This window comes from Lissotriton vulgaris, chromosome 4_1 (assembly GCF_964263255.1).
Source record: "Lissotriton vulgaris chromosome 4_1, aLisVul1.2, whole genome shotgun sequence".
NCBI lineage: Eukaryota > Metazoa > Chordata > Amphibia > Caudata > Salamandridae > Lissotriton > Lissotriton vulgaris.
The window spans coordinates 400,558,743-400,581,178 of record NC_141691.1 but is presented as its reverse complement, the minus strand read 5'-3'; the positions used below and the strand labels follow the sequence as shown (position 1 = coordinate 400,581,178).

Genomic DNA, 22,436 nt, shown 5'->3' with positions numbered 1-22,436 from the left:
CTGGATAACATCACAAAGTCAGATTTTGGAATGCTAATGGCTTTAAAGAATTGGGCCATTTCTTGCTGAGGGTTAAGTGTATTCCTTGGCTAGAATTGCAGGCTCAGGGTGGCAATCGCTGCAAATTGTTCCTTCTGGGGTTCCAGCAGATCGCCCTCTTTTTGAAAAAACACTGCTAGAATCTAGTTTAAATCCCCATCTCGTCATATGGCCACTTTTAGGGTCAAACGCCAAGAGAATATGAAATTGATATTGATTACTCCATTATCAAGGGGGGCAGGCATCAGGTAGAAAGGTGTTTGGAAAAAATTAGCCTTTTAACACAATGCACTCGTTCAGAGGTGGATTGGAGGTCCATTTTGTTATTAGGTCATAAGGCTCTATGGGCATCACATTTGAAGAGAATGTCCTTCCTATCTCGATGGATGGCTTATTACACTCCTGCGGCCTTCCACAGTATGTATTTAGGGTGGAGGATCATAGCTTTCGCTGTCGGCAACAAGTGATGGGGGTTGGCTACATATTTTTGTCACTTGCTAGATGCTGGAACAGTTTTGGGAAAAGGTCTTTGCTGCTCTAAGTCTTGGCCTCCAGACAAATATGGACCTTGGGACAGGTGTGTCACTATTTGAGCTTATTAGTAAAAATCAGGGATTTGGTTTTGGTAAGGGGGACAGGTGTTAATATCGATTGACTCTTTAATTGATTGCTAATTGATTTTACAGAAATAGACACCAGCTAGTGTTCCAGTATACCAAGAGTGGTCTAATAAAATGCTTAGGATGAAAGAGTTTGAACACAGCGTTTGTGAGAGATGTTTGGGTGGGTAAAAAGATTGAATGCCTCATGGCAGTTTATGGATGTACTAGAAGAGTTAAGCTCCAACTCACTATCAATGCTACTGGTGCCTCCATGAGGGTTACCTGTAGATATAGGGGATCTTCAATTCTTGTACATATGTTTTTTTATTATTTTTTTTATATTGTTTTATTAGAGATCCATAGCAGCGAAATGCATAATACATAACTGAAAACGTACATCAAACCATCCATCATTGATTATAATAAACCCAGGTCCTGACTAATGGCCCCTGACATCAAAATCGCATGAAATACAAACTGAGTTACACATAATAAAAGTTCATTAACCTGCCATATAACCCCGCACAGCCCCACAAATCAATAACCCTAATTTCCTTTTTCTATATCCTTTGACAGTATATAGACTGTATTCCATATTGTAAACATTAAAAAACATGGCACGCCACAACTCGAAAGAAGGGGCCTCTTGATGTAGTGAAGCAATTGCTAACCGAGTGACCGCCGCAGCCATAAAAATTAAATAACGATACTTATACAATAGCTTCCCCTGGGGGAGGTTGTCCCCTTTTTTAAGCAACATCATAGATTGAGAAATTTTGACAGGAACCCCCGTAATTTCTGACAAAAAGCTCTCTATAGATTCTATCAGAGAGTCCAATGCAGTACACGCAAAAAACACGTGCAAGATGTCTGCGCTGTCTGTTCCACAGAGAAAACATTTCCCATCATGATGACCCTCCCACTTCATCATCTTAACAGGGGTGTGATACAGGTTGACTAACATTGTATAATGTTGACTTTTTAAATTAGCTGCCATAAAGATCCTCCCAGCCAAGTCAATGGATTTCTCCAATAAATTTCCGGGTTCCCCAACCAGGTTCTCCATTTAATGTTATACTTATCTAAATCATCAGTTCTACCCTCTAGCAGTGTTTTATAAATTACCCCGATGGTTCCCTGTCGTCTAATAATTTCTACAATTTTAGACAGTGGTACAGATAGGATATTTTCCCAAGAAGTCCCTTACTTGCAGGTATTTAAAAAATTGGGTTGAGGGTAGATGGTATTTTACTGCCAACTCCGCAAATAAGTATAATTTCCCATCGACCTGATACATATCGCCGAGTCGGGTAATCCCCTTCCTTCTCCAGACTGAAGTCACCTGGTCCCAAAAGATCGGAGGCAGCTTTCCAGTGGCATTAGTAGGAGTGTACACAGAGAGTAAGGGATCTTAAAGCTTTTCCGTACAATCTTCGACTTTAAAAACAGCATTTAATACCTTAATCAGGGGTTCGTTTTTGGCAAGCGGGGACAGGTGTTAATATTGATTCACTCTTTAATTGATTGCTAATTGATTTTACAGAAATAGAAACCAGGTAGGGTTCCAGTATACAAAGAGTGGTCTAATAACATGCTTAGGAGGAAAAAGTTTGAGCACAGTGTATGTGAGAGATGTTGGGGGGGTAAAAAGATTGAATGCCTCATTGTAGTTTATGGATGTACTAGAAGAGTTACGCCCCAACTTAAGCCCCAACTCAGTAGCAGTGCTACAGGTGGCTCCATGAGGGTTACCTGTAGATATAGGGGTTCTTCAATTCTTGTAACTATGTAAGGTTTGTTATTTGTTTTTTTTTGTTTATTGGTTTAGAGCTGCACCCCTAAGGGGGTAAGTATGCTTCTCTGCTCACAAAAGGGGTATGAAGGAGCTAGATGGCCTGAGCAGTTTGCTTTTTTGTACTGATTTCCGTTAGTACGACTAAAATATCCACTTTGTGGTAACTGCTGAAGGGATGAAGTATTTGTAAACGTGTTGGGGGTTTAACGTGACACAATAGCACTTATTGATGGCTACTGGTATAGCTGTACTATAGAATTGTTTTACATCATTGTATGAACAAAGCAACCTTGGAGGAGGAGACTTAAATCAGCATGAAGTAACTTTATTGGTTGCTTCAATACATTTCAGCATTACTGTTTCTACTAGATTGATTGTTCTAAACTATGTGATCTTTCGTCTATTTTTACATGATCTCAGTAATATCAATTGGTATTTTGTATAATATTAGTATGGTATATTTTTCATATGTAAGTGATCTCTGCCTCTGCTCAATAAAAATAAAAAAGTGTTGAATGAATCTGCAAACCTTATTTCAGTCCAATAATGTGAGGAGAGAAATAAGTCCACAATATTCATCTCCACGTTTCAGTGGTGCAAAAGCAGGAAATCTTCCAAACAGAAAAATCGTAAGTAGCTAATTAATAATTTCACTCTTTCAAATAAGCCATCGTGGCTTTAGGTGGGAGGGGTCCTGTCAGATCAAAAACTGACTTTAAAACTGATCCCATTTGCTCTCTATATTCAGGTCTGTAACTTTATTAGCAAAACTTAGTTACTTTAAAAAACCCTCAAGCTATCCTACCTCAGAGAAGCAATCCTTGTTTACTTTTCAAGGTTTACTTCATCATGCATTCCTTAAGAGTATTGGCATTTTTTAAGTTTCTATAGCATTTTTCATGCAACATGTGACTCTTGCGTAGTGCATACTTCGAACTGAGTTCTTAGGTGCCCTGAGTAAATTTAGGTTGTTGGAAGGTGCTTATGACCGCACACAATTGAGAGCTCTAAAGTTGAAGAAGAAGGCAGAGAGAGTTTCACAGAGTGACTTTCAGTAGGTCATAAATATGTGCAGACTACATGCATGTCAAATCCTTGATCTCTCTGCAGAGGTCACAGAACTATAGTCGCCCATGTGCCAATTGTGGGACAGTGTGAGATTTGCAGATTGAGTATTTCACAAAGCTGTTGGGAATAAAAGGGAATGCTTGTCTAACAGAGTGAGAGACTGCAGAAGAAAGTGTTGTGAATGGGAGTGTATTATACGATCTGAAGGCAACTACCCCTTCACAGTCCTTAATAATATTTAATTAGCAGTCTCATGTTTTCAGAATTGAAATATTTTCAATTCTAATTATTCACAACAAAATCATGGGTACTCATGTATTTGATACAACTAACAAGCATTGGAAGAAGCCAATATGTCTGATTTGTTTTAGGAACATGTCCGTTATTGTGTTATATGTCAGATGCAATAAAAGAAATGTCACTGAGACACACACAAATGGTGGTGAGGCAGGATGCTGTGTGAAGTTGTGAAGTGTATATACGGTTTGAGACATGCCCTTAATTGCATAGGCTGTGCCACCAGAAAAGGATTTATATTTATGCCTATTTGGCCACAACCCTTTTAGAGACCCTTACCTTTTTTAATCCCACTTAAAGAACTGCTAAAAATTGACTAAAGATGGAGGAAAGTACGCAGGATTTTACAAAAATAGTTCTAAAAGCGCCTCACGCAATGCTTTGTGTTTTTTTTAATGCATTAACAAGGGCAGATGACTTTGAAAGACAAAATTCACTGTTTAGCAAAGAAGCACAATCTATTGGGTATGGGAAACATCCATTACAACCCAGCCATTACATTGCACTGCTTTTACAACGCAACTTTTACAACACAACTGCCTTACATCACATGCCATTACAATGCATGCCTTTGTGGAGTGGTGTGGCTCACTGGTTAGAGGCGGCAGACCCAGAAGCAGGAGTCAACCCGGGACCAGGGTTCAATTCCCGTCGCGGCAGGGTCGTGGACCAGGGTCAGCGGACTCGATAATTCTCGCCTTGGTCCCTACTCTAACCAGGGGGGGCAAGTCTGGGCATTAGCTTGCCTAATCTCCACAACGGCCCCATCAACGCTGGGGATGCCTGGCTCCACCTTGGGGACTCCCAGTAGGGACCATCCCACAGGGAAAGCTAGGACGGGTTCCCCAGCGGTATACCGCGCCAGGATACTCCGGTAGTAATTGTGCGTGTTACAAAACAGCATATACCATAACATTACAACGCATACCACTACAACGCTTGCTGTTACAATGCATACCATTACAGCGCATACCATTATAAGGTAAGTAAGGGATATTTTTTTAGTTTTAGGGTGGTTATGGGTTTTGGGATAGGTGGGAATAGTAATTTTTGACCCTATGCTATCCAACACTTTCCCTACTGTTGCGCTCACTGGAGTTGGAATAGTAATTTTTACCCCTACACTATCCAATACTTACCCTACTGTTGCCCTAAAAGTATTATGCATTGTAATGGTATGCGTAGTACTGGTATGCGTTGTAATGGAATGTGTTGTAATGGTAGTTTAAAAAATGTGTTATAATGGCATGCGTTGTAAAATCATTCGATGTAATGGTAGTTGCGATGTAAAAATCACATTGTAAATGTTTGCGTTGTAGCGTCATATATTCTCGGGTATACATTATCTTCTGCTAAATCATCGAGCAAATGAAAACATTGAGAATTTTTTTTTTTTTTTTTTTTTTTTAATTTTTGTAAACCTTTATTGTGCATAAGCAATACAAATACGGGCCCACAACCGTCAGGCCGGCCACGATACATTTGAAGCACAAGTGCAAGCAATATTATTCCCCAGCGTCATCAGGTGATTCAGCTACTATCAATGAACATGACACAGAATGAGATTATGTCGCCGAGGAAAAGGAGCAGTGAAGGTTAGTTTTATAAAAGTTTTTGCGGTAAAAGTACAGTCAGTGAAGAGTAGGAACGCAGGAGATTTGAGTCCGTACATCAATTGCACAACATGAGCGGGCAGCATCAGCAAATGGACAACAATGAAATTCAAACCCTCGAGCAATGTGGCGGCGTAAAGGAACAACAAGAACTGCAATCAGTTTTTACGCCCCACCCACAGCGCCACCCACTCCCTGCTAACCCCTATCGCGGACCCAAAACAGAAACAAGGTAAGAAAAGCGCAGAAAATTAGAAAAAATAAGGCCCATAGAAACGAAAGGAGAAAACCTAAAAATACCCCCCCACCCTACATCAATGCGGAGGCTACGGCCTACCCCCCCCGGCAGTGTGTCTGTCGCCCATTAAAGAACCCGAAATATAGATCAAGAAAGGAAAGGAAGAGAAAGAAGGTGAAAAGAAAAAGAAAAAGGAAGTTCACACTTGAAATATAGGGAGGAAGAAAGAGTAAACCCTTCTACCACTCCCTAAAAGAAAAGGAAGGCGGGGAGGAGCCCACCCAAAATCGAGTCACCCGGGCCCCCCAGTCCACGTAACCCTACGCCGTGTGGGGCAATCAAAACAGCAAAAGTACAGTCAATAAAGAGGGGGGGGGGAACAGGAGTATTCACGGCCAAGTTACCGGGCAACACATGAGCGACCACCCCTTCAGTGAAGCATACAACAGATCATGCCCGCCCCCACCATACGCTAGGATTTGTCACAGTCAACAACAAAATATCCGGTGAGGGCCAAGCACAGAGACTCCCGTGACCCCCGTCCATGAAATACCCCCCACCCTTCACATCACGAAGAAAACAGGATCGTCATAGACTATAAAAATAAGGAGAGTAAATCACACAGCGCAATGGCGCGCGCCGAGGAGGCGTCCCAACCCGGGTCCCCACTCCGCCCTCAGTCACAATACACCAGAGAGGACCTCCCTAACCCTGGCCGGATCTCAATCGTCCCCCTGAGCATGGCATCGGAGGTAGTCCCGCCCCCGCATGGACAAAGGGGTAAGATGGCCGCCATCGATAAAACAAAGTTCCCCAAGCACAAAATGGACCTCTCCCATCCCACACATTGATGGCATACCAGAAACAAACCGTCCCAATGTCAGACTGTAGTAGCAAAAAATAACTCAGTGAGGGTGCACCGTGCGTGTCAATTACAATCAACGTAGACAGTTGCCGTGCCAGCCGAACCTTGCACACACACAGCAACACAGTATCCGAGTGCGGGGACCGTGGCAGGATGGGAAACAATGTAGCCTCCACAGGCGAGGCTAACGACGGTCCGCTGGAGTAAGCACTATGTGGAAGCTGCTCCATTGTACAATTCAGCGGAATCAATGTAGCGTCGTCCATGCAGGGGGGGGGGCGCTCGGTGCAGCAGGAAGAACCGACATTCAGAACATTCCCCAATCCAGTAGCGACTCCATCCAATTTTGCCCCAAGCGCTTGGGAACATTTGCGCCAGTCCTCCCTCAAGGCGGAGATCGCGGCAAAAACAGAGGCATTGGTGAAAACAGGCTGGCGTTCTACCGTCTCCACAGTCCTGGGGTCATCGAGACAATCCACTTTTTCATGGAGACTGTGTGGGGCAGGCCAGTCAGGAGCCAAGATGCCGTCCGCCAGTTCTGTAGGGGGAGCAGCCGCCATGCTAAGCATCCCGAGGAGTTCTCCGGTCCCCCCGGCCAGCATACACGGACAGCGCAAATGCGGCCCCAGCGGGACGCGGGTCAGCCACCGACAGGTAACGACACACAGGAGCCCCCCTCGTGCGGGCTCCAAGAGGGAGACGCGCAGGGCAATCCAAGGCAGCCAGGTCCGTCCGGACAGGAGAGGAGAAGCGCGACTCACCCCGGCGCCGCACCGAGGAGGGACGCCAATTCAGACCCACAATCGGTCGAGGCTCACCGTTCAATAGAGGGGGGTCAAAGCAGACGCCAGCACAACCGCCAGGCCGGCGGGAGAGGGATATCAAAGCTGCTCCACCGTCGATCCCAGGGGGTCCGCCGTCCCCGGCAGAACAAAGCAACACTGGGTCCGGTCTCAGGGCTCGGTAATGGCGATCGCAGCAGCACCGCGATTTCTTCAGCTAGCGGGCAGGTGGGGACACCGGGGAAACACCCCCGGGATCAGCGTGTTTCTCTCGTCCTCCTGCGACCGCTCCGTGGCAGGATTAAGGTCAGGATAGTGGCGCAGGAATCACAGGGTTGGGGAGCCGGGCGACTACACGTCCGTCTCCGCCGCCATCTTGGCTCCTCAACATTGAGAATTTTGAGAAATGCAATGACATCATGCACCACAATAATTATGGATAGAAGTAAATCATGTTTCAATTTCTATTTTCAACTAGGAATGTCATCCTCAAAGAAAGCTGAGTTGTTGGTGTAGGGGTCTATGGAGAAATGCTGAAAGAAGAACACAAGAACCAGTTCCTGATACTTTCTACCTTCCTAGGGTTGAATATGGCTTAGGACCTCGATGGACCCATCTCATATAAATGGCATTAGAATATCCACAAACGAGGGGATAAGACGTGTGCATGGAGGCCAAGTAATAGACATAGAAAAGGAATGAACTTTAATCCACTCCGAAAATATATTACAATCAAAAGTCCAACAGTGAAAAGATAAACATTGGCTAGATGCGTGAATCCGCATTCATTGATGTAAGGTACACCAAATACTTTCAAGCAAAACTTCATTATCTGCTTTTTTACAAGTGGGAGAAGATTGGTTCCCATTAAATGAATACCTATCTTTGCTCTTTTTAATTGTTAGTTGACTTCTTTATAATATGCATATGTTATCCATCGTCTACATAAAAAATAAACATCATTGACTCCATTGGGAAACAGTTCCAGGAGTTTCCTGCTTAATCTCTTGTGTGACTGAAACGAAAGTGACTTTCTCAAACCTTTCAGATGTTCTAAACACATTCGCTGAAGCCACTTCCCAGTATGAACTCCCCAAAGAGAATCCCTGCAGGCACTATCATATACCTCACCCGTCGTTCTTGACAAAAGTAACATTGAGATTAGGGTCTAGGTAACAGCGCATCTTCTCTAAAAATGCGAATTTGTGCAAGTGCAACACTTCTTGTAGCTATCTGCTCGCGGCATGAGGGGAACAAGTGGGACAAAGCTTAAAAATGCAGGAAAATGTGAATTCAAACACTTCTCCAGAATAACACTGTGCATTACAAAGCACTGAGAAGAATGCACCTCCAGTGCCTGTACTTGAAAAACTCCAATACAAGTCAAAATCCCTGGTAGAGGCAAGTAAAGTCCTGAGCTCACTCCTAGAATAATGGAGGTGTTGTTGCACCACATTGCTTGTTGTGGGTGCTTGCTCATGCTGCAGGGTGGGGTCTGGGTGGGGATAGGGTTGCAATTGCACTTGTCTTTAAAGGGATCTGCAATCTTCCACTTGGGGAAATCAGCATTAAGACACAACGTAAAACAAGAGAGAAATAAACCAAACATGTACAAAAACTATTATCAAACCATGTAAGCTCATCTACCTAGGCTTTACTTCAAGTTTTAGTGAAATAAATCAACAAAGGGACTCTACCGCAAATTCAATGGTCGTGGCGGAAGAGCTGAAACATTAAGCTCTGAAGATATTTGGCATGTTAGCCAGTTTAGATCCCACGTAGTTAAAAGTATAATATCCTGCAGTTTCCTTAATCTTTGTGATGTCCTCCATAATCTGTGTGATGTCCTCCATTGTTTACTAACTTCTTTTACTTTTGCCCACCATGTGATATGACGGCAGAAGCCATTACTACCTAACTCTGAGCAAGAAGAGGGGACAGGTAAGAGATATACTACAGCTTGACTTAAAATGTAATGTGGGACTGCCGAGAACCATACTAGGGTCCGTAGGTCCAAACTGGCATAAGTGCAATGCTGAATTGTTGAACCTCTTCCATAGGGCCCTGTTGCTGGTATTTGTATAGTACACATCTGCATCAGTACGATATATTCTGGGCAATAGGCAAATGTCACCCTTTTAAAGTACAAAAAACTGTCCCTTCCTCATGCTCATTATCACTGCATTAAGATCCAAGCACACCCGTCCTATGTATGCATCATCAAGGCTTAAACCCCACCAAGACAACAAATGTATATCTAGGCATCTCTGTGGTTCACTAATAAGCACAAGCAGGTCAGTGCTCCTTATCCCCTGACTCCCCAGTGAGACTTCTCGTGTGTGCCCAGTATGACCAAACATGCATTCCGTAGGTCCCTGTGCCCTGAGGCATAAGCTGCACAACAACAATGAGGCCGAAACACATCTGAAGTTCTTTCTGCTCTCATTTGAATGAGGCCTGGCCTAGCAGCTCAGCCTAGACTTGTAGACTGATCTTGTATGGGAGGGACATTCTGTAGAAGAATTCTGTAGTGGCAGAGAGAGGGGAAAAGTGATCGACTGGATGTACATGGAGTATTTATCAGTGGTTGAAATTATTTGAACCAGTCCATCCTTGCTCTTTTGTGTTTCTGAATAAGGCAGCCTAATTAAGATATATAAGCTTAGACACTGGTCCTGGGGCTTACAGTATCCAATGACAAGGTGCACCTCACTGACGAGCCCCTAAACAGTCAAAATATATTTAGGGTTCTTTCTGTTTCCATACACAGGAGACATAGCTATTGCGGCTGAAAATTGATTGCCTATGGTTGGCCACTGTATGTAGAGGGACTGCAAGCAAAAAAATGATGGACTGGAATGTGGCCTAAAAAACTAACAGTGGATGAGTTACTTCAATGGTTTCACCCATCATCTATTGTTTTCCCATATTCACTGATATCAAAGAACTTACTTCAAAGTAAACTCTCCATTATGTACAGAGCATCACTTTACACTGCTCATTTTAACTGTCTTTTATTAGCTTTCAGCTGTATCTTTAATGTTCCAGCCTTTTGCATTTTTTTGCCACTGTTCTCTCCTCACAGTTAGATAATTGCCACCAACTTTGGGGTTCCTGGGCTTTTCAGTGTTCAACATAAAATCTCCTATTTGATGGCTGACAAGAAAGGTATTCTTGGGTCTACGGTAATGGAAGCTCTTTTTCATTTACAGGGCCCCTGTCAGTCGAAATCAAAATTTCATAGTTATGACATTTCATGCTGAGGCTCTAAATGTTAACTTTGCTGATCACGCATATATCGGTAGGGCAGCCTACCGCTAAATGGCAAAGGAGAAATAAAAATGAACAGTGACATCATTCAAGTGCGCGATAAAACAGCCTTGGCCAGTATAAATCAAAGACAGAGGAAAGTATTTGAAAAGCTGATTTGCGAAATCTGGAGATGTGTGAGGCAAAGCAGGTCATCAAACTACTTAGCAACATAATCTTATCTAGAATAACCCTGGCCGTTGTTTTCACTATATTTTCAGTAATTAATTAGACAGATTTGCAGGCTCGCTTGAGCAACAGACAAAGCTAAAAAAAAATTGTCGATTTTGTGCTTCAAAGCACCGAGAAAGAACAAAAACAAATTCATTTCATTTAACTGCATCACAATGAAAATATATATTTGCACACTGATCACATGCACCACAATCTTATCATCGTAATTAGACCTGTTTAATGAAAAGTGTAACGACTAATTGGGTTTAATGTCTACGTTATGCCAAACGCTGAAGATAACTGTTAAATGGAGCTTCTTTTCCTTGAATGCATGGAATACAAATGAAACTGTGGATGAAACGAAAGCATGTTTACAATGGAATCCCGCCTTTCTTCACATGAAATGCCCGGGCGTGAGCACGAACTGCATGGAAACGGACAGTGTTTTCAAAAGAGCGTCTCGTGGCGCTTACCTTGATCACAGAGGCCCCCACTCTGGATAGGGGACTGTGCATCTGAGCCGCGGCAGCCATGTTAGCTATGGTGTTGAGGTGGTTCATCTGGTTCATTGCCATGGCAACTGACGCAGGAGGTAGGCTGACAGGAAGGAGGGGGTGGGGCATCATCATGAATGGCAAATCTAACCCTAAAAGAAATGGTGTGAATGTTAAAAAAGTAGTTTGTCTTTACAAATGCTGCTCTTAAAACACGTTCATGTACAACTCAGAGGTTTAAACCATCGTGAATGATGTTCAAAAGACGTCTGTGTGCGATATTTCCAGATGAAATACCCATCTTATATCAAAAACAGAAGGCCTATAAGCACCTGCGTTTAGATGTAAAGGCAGGGGTCTAACTCTGAAGTCGAATATATAGTTAGGAGCAAAGATTGTGCCCTTTCACGCACGCGTAACATTTCAGTTGTCAGAATGGGTTATTCCTATGAGGCTGCAAATATTTCTGTCACATTATTTGTAATTCTATGAATTTGTGTCACTTTGTAATGAGCTCTTTCTCCTCATCTTATTTTGTGCATGGCTTTGTAATCAATTATTTGTTTAAATGTGGATTGTTTATTTTATTTCTGTTTGCCCTGGGTTTTTTTATCATTAAAACACATTCGTAACATTTTACCCCAAAAAACGAGGTCTAAGAAACATATTTGAATTATTTTGTCTATAGCAAAAGAGAACCATCAAAGTTACACAACGTTGTGTCAGAGCTTTTTTTTTTTATAGAGTAGCACCTCTTGTGAGATAAGCTCACTTCAAGTGGTGGTCCTGGTCGAAATAAAAGTGAACTGGTTGGAAATACATTGATCAATGAACCAGTCTAGCGGGAAAAATCTAAAGAAAGACTTATGGTTTAAAATATATCAATAAAAACCTGTAGACCAGGGATAGGGGAAAGTAAAAATGTTGCCAAATAATTATGGGGAATTGGGAAACTTTTTTTCAACAAAGCCAGGCGAGGTATTAGGGCTTTGTATGACTTCGCTAATACAGTGTTTTCTCACCTGCAGACTCTGCTTTCCTGCTACAAGAGGTCCTGCTTCTTGATGTTGGGCAGACTGCACCTAGATAACAGCAGCTGGCCAAAAGATATTACAGTGAGTGTGATGGGGTAAGAGTAGGGGACAGGAGGGAAGCAGATGGGAACATAGGAGGCCTGCAGCTCCAGGGTAATGTAGTGAGGCATAACTCACCCATAGGCACCTAAATGGCGAGGGCTAACCTTGCAGGGGCTAATCTTAGCGGTGAAGGTGAGGCATGTCACGTGCCCGTGTTGAGCATCTGATAATGGGTAGTATTAAGAGGCACCGACATGTCCACTGCCTCCTGTGGCCTTCAAGGCAGGGTGAACCAGTTTCCAGTACCCCACTATGTTTAGACACATTTCATGCACCTCCCTTCACAAAACTTTAAAAGTTTAAAAATAATGTGATGTTGAAAGTTGATTAATGTTGCTGCTTCGGACACATCTGCAGTAGACACCAATAACACTGAAACCTAGATGTGGAGAAAGTGATGATGGCACGGATGGACAGTCTTATCTGCCTGCTAGTCAGTATGCATCCGTTCCATCAGACAATTACCAGCAATGCTCACTGTAATTTCCATAAGGGTTTCAAATGTACTGATGAGGAAAAAATGCTGATAGACCAATAATTAGATCTTTTTCTACTTTCTGCAGCATTTCAGGCACATTTTGCATAGGAGGTTGGTGGTCTAAACTGTACCAAGTTTTCAAGGCAGGTCTTAATCCCCAGATGCATTCCAGGTAGATCTCTTGGGACCCTGGAATTGTTTCCAATGAGCAAATATTAATGGACTCAGTTATGTTTCATTTTTTTACTTGAGTTTAGACAGACACAAAGTCACAGTGCAAAACACGATACAGTTTTGACTCTGAGCTCCACACTTGCATGTATAATTTTTACAGGACTGGCTCCCAATCACTTTAGATGGTTGAGGATGGAGACACTCCCGGGCCTTCTTGGTAAGTACCGAGTGGCATCAAAGGATATTGAGACATGAGTCACCAGAGGCCCTTGATTGTCCTGTATACCCAGGTGGCCTCACTTTGTCCATCACAATTGCCAAGCTGGCATTCAATGCAGAATTAATCACTATTTTCAAACAAAAGGAGACTATAATTGTTCAATGACCTAGAGGCCTAATCACATGATTGCAAGACTGGTATATAGAATGCAAGATATCAGATTTCCGAGATTGATTTATAGGGAGGCTGAGGACTATAGAACAGAGGAGGCCTGTAGTCTCCGTCTACTGGTGACCAATTGGGAAATTAGAAAATAATCAAGAAACAACCCTCTTCGATTTGTTTATTAACAGAGGACGGTGTTTGACTTGGTAGAGTATACAAAGGTGTGGACATTTGAGGCTGAAAGGTCACAATACTTAAAAGTGTTTCTTATTTGTATGAGAGCAACACAATACATCTCATGTGGAAACAATTTGGAATTATTGACCTTTAGAAGAGGTGTATCCTTTGCATTTTAGCAACGTAGTAAACCCCATGAAGTAGTCATAGATGTTCCTAGGAAAGCAAAATATGTCAGTTTATCCTTTTTGTGTGAAGCAGTAGTTCTCCCAGACACTAATAAGGTTAGACTTTAGGTTTCTTTTGATGCCTTTATTTGTTCACATCAGGACCTTATCCTTGTTCTTTCTAAATGTGGAACTATGATATTGTAATACCCTTATACCACGAACATATATAAATTTGGTGTTGATGGACTTGAAAAGTGTAATGTCACTTGCATATCTCGTTTTCTTCTCTCCCTGGCGGAGGCAATAGCACTGATAGTCCACGGTTACAAGGCTCAACGCCTAGGTGGGTGAGGAAGCCACAGCTCTCACACTGACTGCATATGAGGCCAAGTTTTGAGTAGAAGCTTAAAGTCTTCTACTCTCTAACTGTAATATGCAAGTTTACTCTTAGCTAAATAGGTCGTATATATTCAAGTTGGCATGCTGGCTACCCTTTTATATTGAGTGTGATTATGGACGTGCCCATAGGGGAAAGTTTGTAGGGCTGTGTACAATAGTATTGTGGCATGCGATATAGATAAGACAGCTCCCAAACTAGGACAGATCTTGTGGAATCTCTCCTGGATGTTGTTATGCCATTCATGACTGGAAAAACAATATGTGATAAGAATGAAAGAGATCTCCTGGTGTATACACCAGCCAACTAGAATGAATCATCCCATAAAACCACTTCTTAAGCTACTTAGAAATAACAAACATATGAAATTGTACCTTGATGAGGTAAACACAGTACATGTTTCTTTGCACAAACAAAATATAAGTACTAGCAGTGTGGGCCAGTAGATATTGCACTAGTGTATAATTGTAGTTGTTACCTAATGTCTCTATGCTCTACTTTTCGTGACCCCGCTGCTTCAAAGTCACAAGAAATCCAAACACCGATGAACACCAGTGATAAGGAGCATACAATGACTCAATCTATAAAGCTTAATCCGGAACAAATAGGACACAGAAACAAATAACATCCATTGATATTCCTCAGGCATTTTGCACGTAAATTTCAAATCTATTTTATGGAAGTCTTTTTACATTTGCATTTCAGCCCAGCCAATGTGTTTCGTCCATGCAGACTTCATCAGGGTTAGGTTTTTCTTCAGATAATAATGTCTCACAGTGTGGGAGAAAATAAGATAGCAGAAGACTATAAAGGTTCCAGTTTCAAATTGTTGAGTGGTGTAGTACCCACTTGTTTAATCTTAAATACTGGGTTTGTTGTGTTGTGGGGGTGCAAGAGCAGCAAAGTAGGTTGGGTTCTGTACCCTCTTGTTCTTTGCCCAAAAAGTATATAGAGCACCTCACCCTTAACCAGATGCTTAAACACTGGGGTTGTTGTGTTGTGGGGATGCAAGAGCAGCAAAGTAGGTTGGGTTCTAGAGTCGAGAGGAGAGCTTCCTGACTTTGTGGCCCCCTGAGCCTGATGCGAAGCCTCGTGCACAACTTCAAATAAGTTGCCAATGTTGGATGTTCTACTCCCGGAAGACAGCCTGCCGTGAATCTGCTGAGGTTGAGATTAGACAGGATTCAGACATCTGGTAAAGGGTGACGTGCACTATACAATTTTTGGGTAAACAAGAGAGTATAGAACCCAACCTACTTTTCTGCTCTTGCACCCCCATAACACAACAACCTCAGAGTTCAAGCACTTGGTACAGGAAAACATATTATATATAAGTTTTGGGGAAAGAACATGAGTGGTTCAATGATTGGCAAAGGTAAACCGTTGATCCTACAACTTGACTTGAAAGACTACCACATTACATGCCATTCTAGAAAACATGTGGGGTCATAGCGGAGCTGAGGTCAAATCAGTGCTTTAAATAGGCAGGTATTATCCAGTACACAGAAGATGCACTTCTTTAATTTGAAAGGGATAGTGCCTGCACTTCTCAGCACTGCTGCAATACACTGAATGGGAGAGTACTGGCATCTTCTTGGGAGAAAAGGCGTGCTCTATATTTCCATTTAAAGCACTAGCAGCCTGATTCATCATTGGGAGATTTTGCGAGTCTGAAATAGCGAATCATAAGGAATCGCTATTTCAGACTCGCAAAACGGGATTCATGTAGGAATAGCAACATTTTTTGCGATTCCTACAGATTCCTTATTTGCGATTAGCAAATTGCTAATTGCAAATAAGGAATAACTCCCCATTCATTCCTATGAGCCAAAAGGCTCTTAGGAATGAATGGGGAGTATTCCTTATTTGCGATTAGCAATTAGCTAATCGCAAATAAGATAGCGATTTAAAGGGTGCCAGGGGTGTCCAGAGGACACCCTGTAGCACCCCATAAATGCTAATATAAACAAGGGTTGCGCACACACATGTCCAAAGGACATTTGTGTGTGCAACATGCAACTCAGAAAAATGCTTTTAAAAGCATTTTTCTGAGTTTTCGCTATTTACCACGAGGTTTGACCTCGCGATAAATAGCGGCCCGAAATTGCGATTTCGCAATTTGAAAATGAATGATGAATTGCATTTAAGGAATCTCAAATAGAGATTCCTTAAATGTAATTCCTCGCAAATTTGCGAATTCGCTATTACCGAGTTTTGCATTTGGGATGATGAATCCTAAATGCAAAAATTGCACTCGCAAAGGGCCAGATTCTCAGAATCTGGCCCTTTGCGAGCGCAATTACCTTTAATGAATCAGGCTGTAGAGGTCTACTACAATATGCAAAGACACCACTAAGTCAATGGTGCTGCACTTTGCCCATTTGAAACGCAAGTGAAACAACTTAGTTTGGCTGATTGTAACCTGTTAGGTCGTCAAATCATAGTGGAACGCATGGCTCCAAGTTCTTCGCTTACAAAAAGAGAAACATAAAAAGGTTGTAGTGGTCACCGAGGAATCAAATAAATTAATACATGTGCGGAAATCTTAGGCATAAAGCCTAATTGATTTTCTAGAATCCGCCACAGCCAGCTTAAACTATGCCAAAAAGTGGCACTGTGTGCACAAATGAATTACAGCATTATATTAAAATAAAAACTTAGTTTAGCGGCTGTACATTATGTCAAGCACTTGGTACAGTTACTGCATTTTATTTCTTACGTGTTGTTGTTAGCCATGGCAACTAAATGCCTGCAGAGAATAGCTTAAAGATTCTTTCCTACAATAGGAATGCTGGAAGATTACATAAGAGACATTGCCTGCTCATCGCAGGTGAGGACTTCAAAACATGCCTGGGTGGCTCAAGAGCATATTCAGATTTGAAACAGGTGAGGACTTAAACGAGGGTCAGGTTTTTGATCATTCGGTAACATAAATAAAAGAGCATCCCGCCTTGTAGGCCACTAATTACTATTTGAATCTGACAGATGTATTTAGCATAATTTATTGCCGCATGTCTAACTGTGATCAATTTCCAAGGTTGCCAATGAGTCAACTGCCTGTCTGAAAGAAGCTATTCTGAGAACAGCAAAGCACGAGCCAATTTTGGAGCATTCTGAGAACTCTGTTTTCCAAAAGATGTGCCCTTCTGCACTGCAATGTACAGATAGCTGCCTGCTGCACAAGCAGCTAGATCCTGGGGAAAGAGAAATGTGGAAATCTTGAGATACTGATCTTAGCTTAGAGCTGCAGTAGTACAGACACACTACCCAATGCAGCAACACTACAGTGTTTAGTGCTGCACTCAGTGGCGTAAGGTAAAATGATGGAACTCCCTTGCAGAATGTGAAGAGGGGCCCCTGAGTCTCCCATATCCCACAGATATTCAATGGTCACGGGCAGAATGGGGCCCCTCCGAAAGGTGTCGGGGCCCCTCCGAAAGGTGTCGGGGCCCCAGGAGGGTTGGAGGCCCCCATGCTGCAGATGCTTCTGGAGCCAGTGTTACACCCCTGACTTTACTTCTTCAATCACAACCGCACCAGCTTTAGGAAGCCTTATGTAAAGGCTGCAATACAATACATACATTACTGTCGTAGATGAACTGGTCAACCCTGAGTCTCATGGCAGTCACAGTATATGGCACATGGTGGGTTACAGCACAATAATGACACTGTACAGAACAATAAATGGGGCTTTCTTGTTTTTCGAATAAGAGTGCCTCCGTCCCTTACTAATTAGTACTTAATTTGTGCCAGTGGTTGCCGGTGGACACCATTGACACTTGAGGGGACCAGTACTCATTTATGCTATTGCTTGTAGGTGAACTGCATTGGCACTTGACTTATTTCTCTGCTCCTGCACTTACTTTAGAAAGCGGCAGTGATGCATTTTAATTCAGCAAGCCACATGGTGGCACTGCCTGTGCTGAGGCCATCTGGCCACCATTTAATCCCACATCTTATCTGAGCTACTTGCTGCCAGCCACCAATAACTCACTGGAAGCCATTGCTGCCAAAGACCAAGAAAAGCTTTTAGATTTTTATACGCAATGGTATGAAAGACTGAACTGTGCAAGTTCTGATTTTCCAAAACGTGAGTTACAATGCATTAGTCACCAAAAGTTAAATAAAGAGCCTTGCGTTCAATGTTTCTTAATCCCAACCTTGTCTCTGAGTCACATGCATATGCACATCACCAGTCGTGGTCTGCCATCACCTGCCTGAGCCTCCTCATTGGGTCCTGATGCAGGATCCCTGGTGCCATCAAACTTTATCATCCCATGTTTCTCTGCACTGTGAAGACGTCTAGCAGTTTTTGCTGTTGCTTATATTATATGTAATATGTGCATTGTAACGAGTACACTTGCCAATTTTTGTTAAATCAGTCTGTGATTGTGGCATGAGGCAAAGCCCCACGCTCACCCACCCTCCTCCCCTTGGGACACACTTTATCAAACTCTCCATTGCCCCCCAAGTTCATGGTTTCAAGTCCACTGAAATCAGGTTCATTCCCACCATGATTTTTTGAAGGGTTTGTATTAGTTCTAATAATATTCATAGCCAGGGTGTACGGTGGCGCATCTGTCCGTGTGGGATAGGGGTTGTGTGCTTCAATAGCTAGACAGTGATTGCCTATATTTAAATGGGTGGGGCTCGTGTAAAAAAAGGTAATTGGAAATTGGCCATAGGATATGATAAGGCTTCAGGAGGCCTCCATGTAGCATTGGGTTCTCCAGAATTTAATGTTCATATACAGGAATTTTCTTTCTACTTTTTTCTCTTCATCTTTCCTTTGCTAAAGTTTTAAACATTTTCTAATTTTCTGCCTAGATTTTCATATACACATCAACTATTCTACACTCTCCTCTTTCTTCCACCATTACTTTATCACTTCAATCTCTTCTTCCTTCTTTCACTTTAATTATTAAGAGAGCACAATTCATCAAATTTGGTGGTCCAGGCTTACAACCTAGATCTCATATCTGGAAAAATCCCCATATTATAATAAATATATAGGGCCTTCCAAAAATAGTCCAAATCATTCTTATGTTGTACTTCCATGACAGGATGGAGATCTGCAACGGGTCATCTTTTTACTCTTTGTATTTTAGTTTCTTAGTGTTTCACAGTATCTGTATTTACTAGCTATCTATGTATATTTTATTTGGTTAATGCCTAATTGTCATCAGTATATACACCACCTTAGAATGGTCTTAACTACATGACTGCTAAGCTGATTCCTCTCCTGTGCTGGAAATTGTTATATTCCATGATTCATGACGAGCTCAGCTCGTCATAAGCACACGACCAGTGTACTGCATCACAAGCTGAGCTCGTCATGAGCAGCGAAGGGGTTAAAAGAGCATTCAGCTGTGTATGAGCACCATTTCAAACTCAAACCGTACAGCTATTGTCCGTGGGCTTTAGAAGTTGCTTCTTTGATTAATCTCTGATCTGCTTGTCATGTATATGATGACATACATGAAATGCAAAGAAGCAGGGGCAATGGTGATATAATCTGGAAACATCCAATGAACATATCCAAGACAGAAGGGTAGAAAAAACAACTAGACTGCTCTCATGCTCCTTGTCATTTCTCTTGCCAATGACACAGTCCATAATGCAAGCATGAAAGAAAAAGTTTAACACCCGGCAGGCATATCAGCTCACACCTGGAAATTGATCCATAATTTCTCAGAAGCCACACTCAAAATATCAGCATCAGATCATGGGAATCATCCACAGGCTCAATGTCTTCTTTTGGACCACAAGGATCGTCCCTCTTGTGATTTCTGTATCTACAAATATCTATCTTCACATAGACTCAAAATCACACTTCTTGAATAGGCCCGGATTAACTTCCAAATGAATGTTGATGATCCCCAAATTGACCTTGAAGTGAATAACTCTCCAGGGTGCCTTACCACATTACATTATGCTTGGGCCATGTCAGCCACTGGATGAAAGAGCGCTAACGGTACATGAACAGTCCTAAGATTGAAGTTCTAATGGTCAGAGACTTTTAGCGCAATCTACTAACTCCTGACTGGCCATCAAGCTTTAGCACCATCTTCTTTATGAACCTGTGGTCTCTTAGACAATAGCCTCACCATTGTTCCACAAGCCAACTCAGTGACACAGGAAGAGAACAGGAAAATACTCGACCTTCTGTATACTGGTACACACTGAAGCTGACAACAGAATTGATCTTGGTATTCAATGATGTCTAAAAGATTGTCTTCTTCGGTCTTCTTAAAAACCCATGGGCAAGCTCCAAATACTCAAGAACTAGGCAGCCAGAGCTTGCCTTAACCTTGAAAACAAGAGCATATGATGCTAGCTCTTGCAGCTCTCCTTTGGCTGATAATAGATGCCAGAATTAAATGTAAGGCATGTGCATCTCTACAAAGCACACAGGGCCAAAAGCCTGGCAGATCTGCAGGAACTGGCACCTCACTCCATCTCAACAAGAATCCTTCTTTGCATCTGACCTCCTAACATGAGTTGAAACACAGAGGTGATCACAATGCATACACGGTCCTAGACTCTGAAATATTATTAACCCACACTTGCACTCTGAACACAACTACATGCAATTCACAAACCCTTTCAAAACCAAACTATTTGGAGGGTTCTCGAAATTAAACACAATACTAAAGAAGGGTCACATGCAAAGAGGTTTGGACACTGTTACAGACCCCAGGTATTTGGTGGACAACCTCTCATCCTATTCAGCAAGCTGTATTTTTCTTGCATCAAACTCTCTGAGAAACCCGAAAAGACTACATGTAGAGCATTATTACACTCCCTATTAAATAACCAAATACATAAATATATGTAATTGTGTGTATGAATAAAAATAGAGTTTGTATCCCCGCAACATATGGAGCCCGTGGAAGATAAGTTCTGTTGAGCTGGTTCGGGTTTACCTCTCCTTCCAGAAGTAAGGGTTAAATTATTTGGGAGCTTCACAGCACAAAGAAAGGATTGGAGTGCACACCCCCTCACCCAATATATCTTAGGGTAAGTAGGAAAACAAAGTATACACTAAAAATTCTAGAAAAGCTTCTAAGATGGATGTATAAAGTAGACATCTTGTGAAAACTTCTTTGGTCAGATTCAGTCACAATGTATTGCTGATGTCTTCAGCAGCATATTCTGCGCCCTCTGAAGCTTTTTATAGCATACCACATGAAGTTGTTCAAGAACAGCTATCATTCCCCCAAAAATAAGACGTGTGTATAAGCAAACCATTCATTCACAGAATTGCGTAATGAATGATCCCATTGAATGGGTTAATCTTGTGAGAATATATCTTGACTATAAGAGAAGATCCAACACATTTTGGTCCTCATTATGAATGGCCTGTTAAATTATGGTATAGCAGTGACTCCTGTTACCGCACATACTGGAATCATGAGTTTGTGGCTAACAAGGAACTGCTGTAATTTGCCCCGGAAATTTTCAGAAATTAGGGTTTTGTATGGAAAGAACGAAAATCTGCATGCTATTCCCAAATAATGTATTATCTGTGAGAACTATCACACCCAATAAATTCTCAACACCTCAATGTCGGATTTTATCTGGTGTGATCATTATTCCATCTGATAAGGGGGCACTCATTACGGGGGCTTTGTGTTGCAAATATTAGGACAAGGGAACCCAAAATTATGAAAAGGTTTCCTTCCATAACCATAGAAAAAGGGTTATGAGAAAAAACCTTGACTATTACACTATGCCTTCATTTCAGCTCTTTGACCTATCCTGTAAGGAACAGACCAGGCAGACTAAGGTGGGCAGCAGTCAAAGGCTTACCGTCACGGCTATGTTCCGACAACAACATGGCTATCAAGCATTTGATGTTGCTGTTTCTGAGGTCTAGGAGCTGTCATATAATTGATTAAATATTTATGCTTTCAATACTTTTCTAAGATGTCAACACGTTGATTGACTATGAAAGGCGAACAAATGTTCCTTAGCTATAGGTTTTGCTATCATGGTTCTTTACCCATATAGCAACCTTTTGACCTTTCAGTTGCTGGTTGTCATCACATTGGTTGAACAGAGGCCCCTAGTTGGCCCATTACGTGTTTCCGCTTTTTCAGGTATCCAGAAATGATGGTCCAGGGTGCTTCTGGTATGCTAGATAGACTTTACATATGATCCCTCAACAGGCCACCAGTGCAGTGCATTAAGGGTGAGTTTGATCCAGAATTTATACATTCTGCAGCCTGACAATAAGTTTC

General features: G+C 42.1%; 1 protein-coding gene across 6 annotated transcripts in view; it reads right to left on the bottom strand.

Moving 5' to 3' along the window:
• The window catches only part of DACH2 (dachshund family transcription factor 2), an 847,028-nt gene that overhangs the window by 199,432 nt on the left and 625,160 nt on the right, over window positions 1–22,436 (bottom strand). For all 6 annotated transcript variants that reach the window (XM_086918783.1, XM_086918784.1, XM_086918786.1 and 3 more), the window contains one exon: window positions 11,256–11,428. In XM_086918783.1, the coding sequence (XP_086774909.1) occupies window positions 11,256–11,428 (173 nt within the window). The remainder of the gene's footprint in view (window positions 1–11,255; window positions 11,429–22,436) is intronic.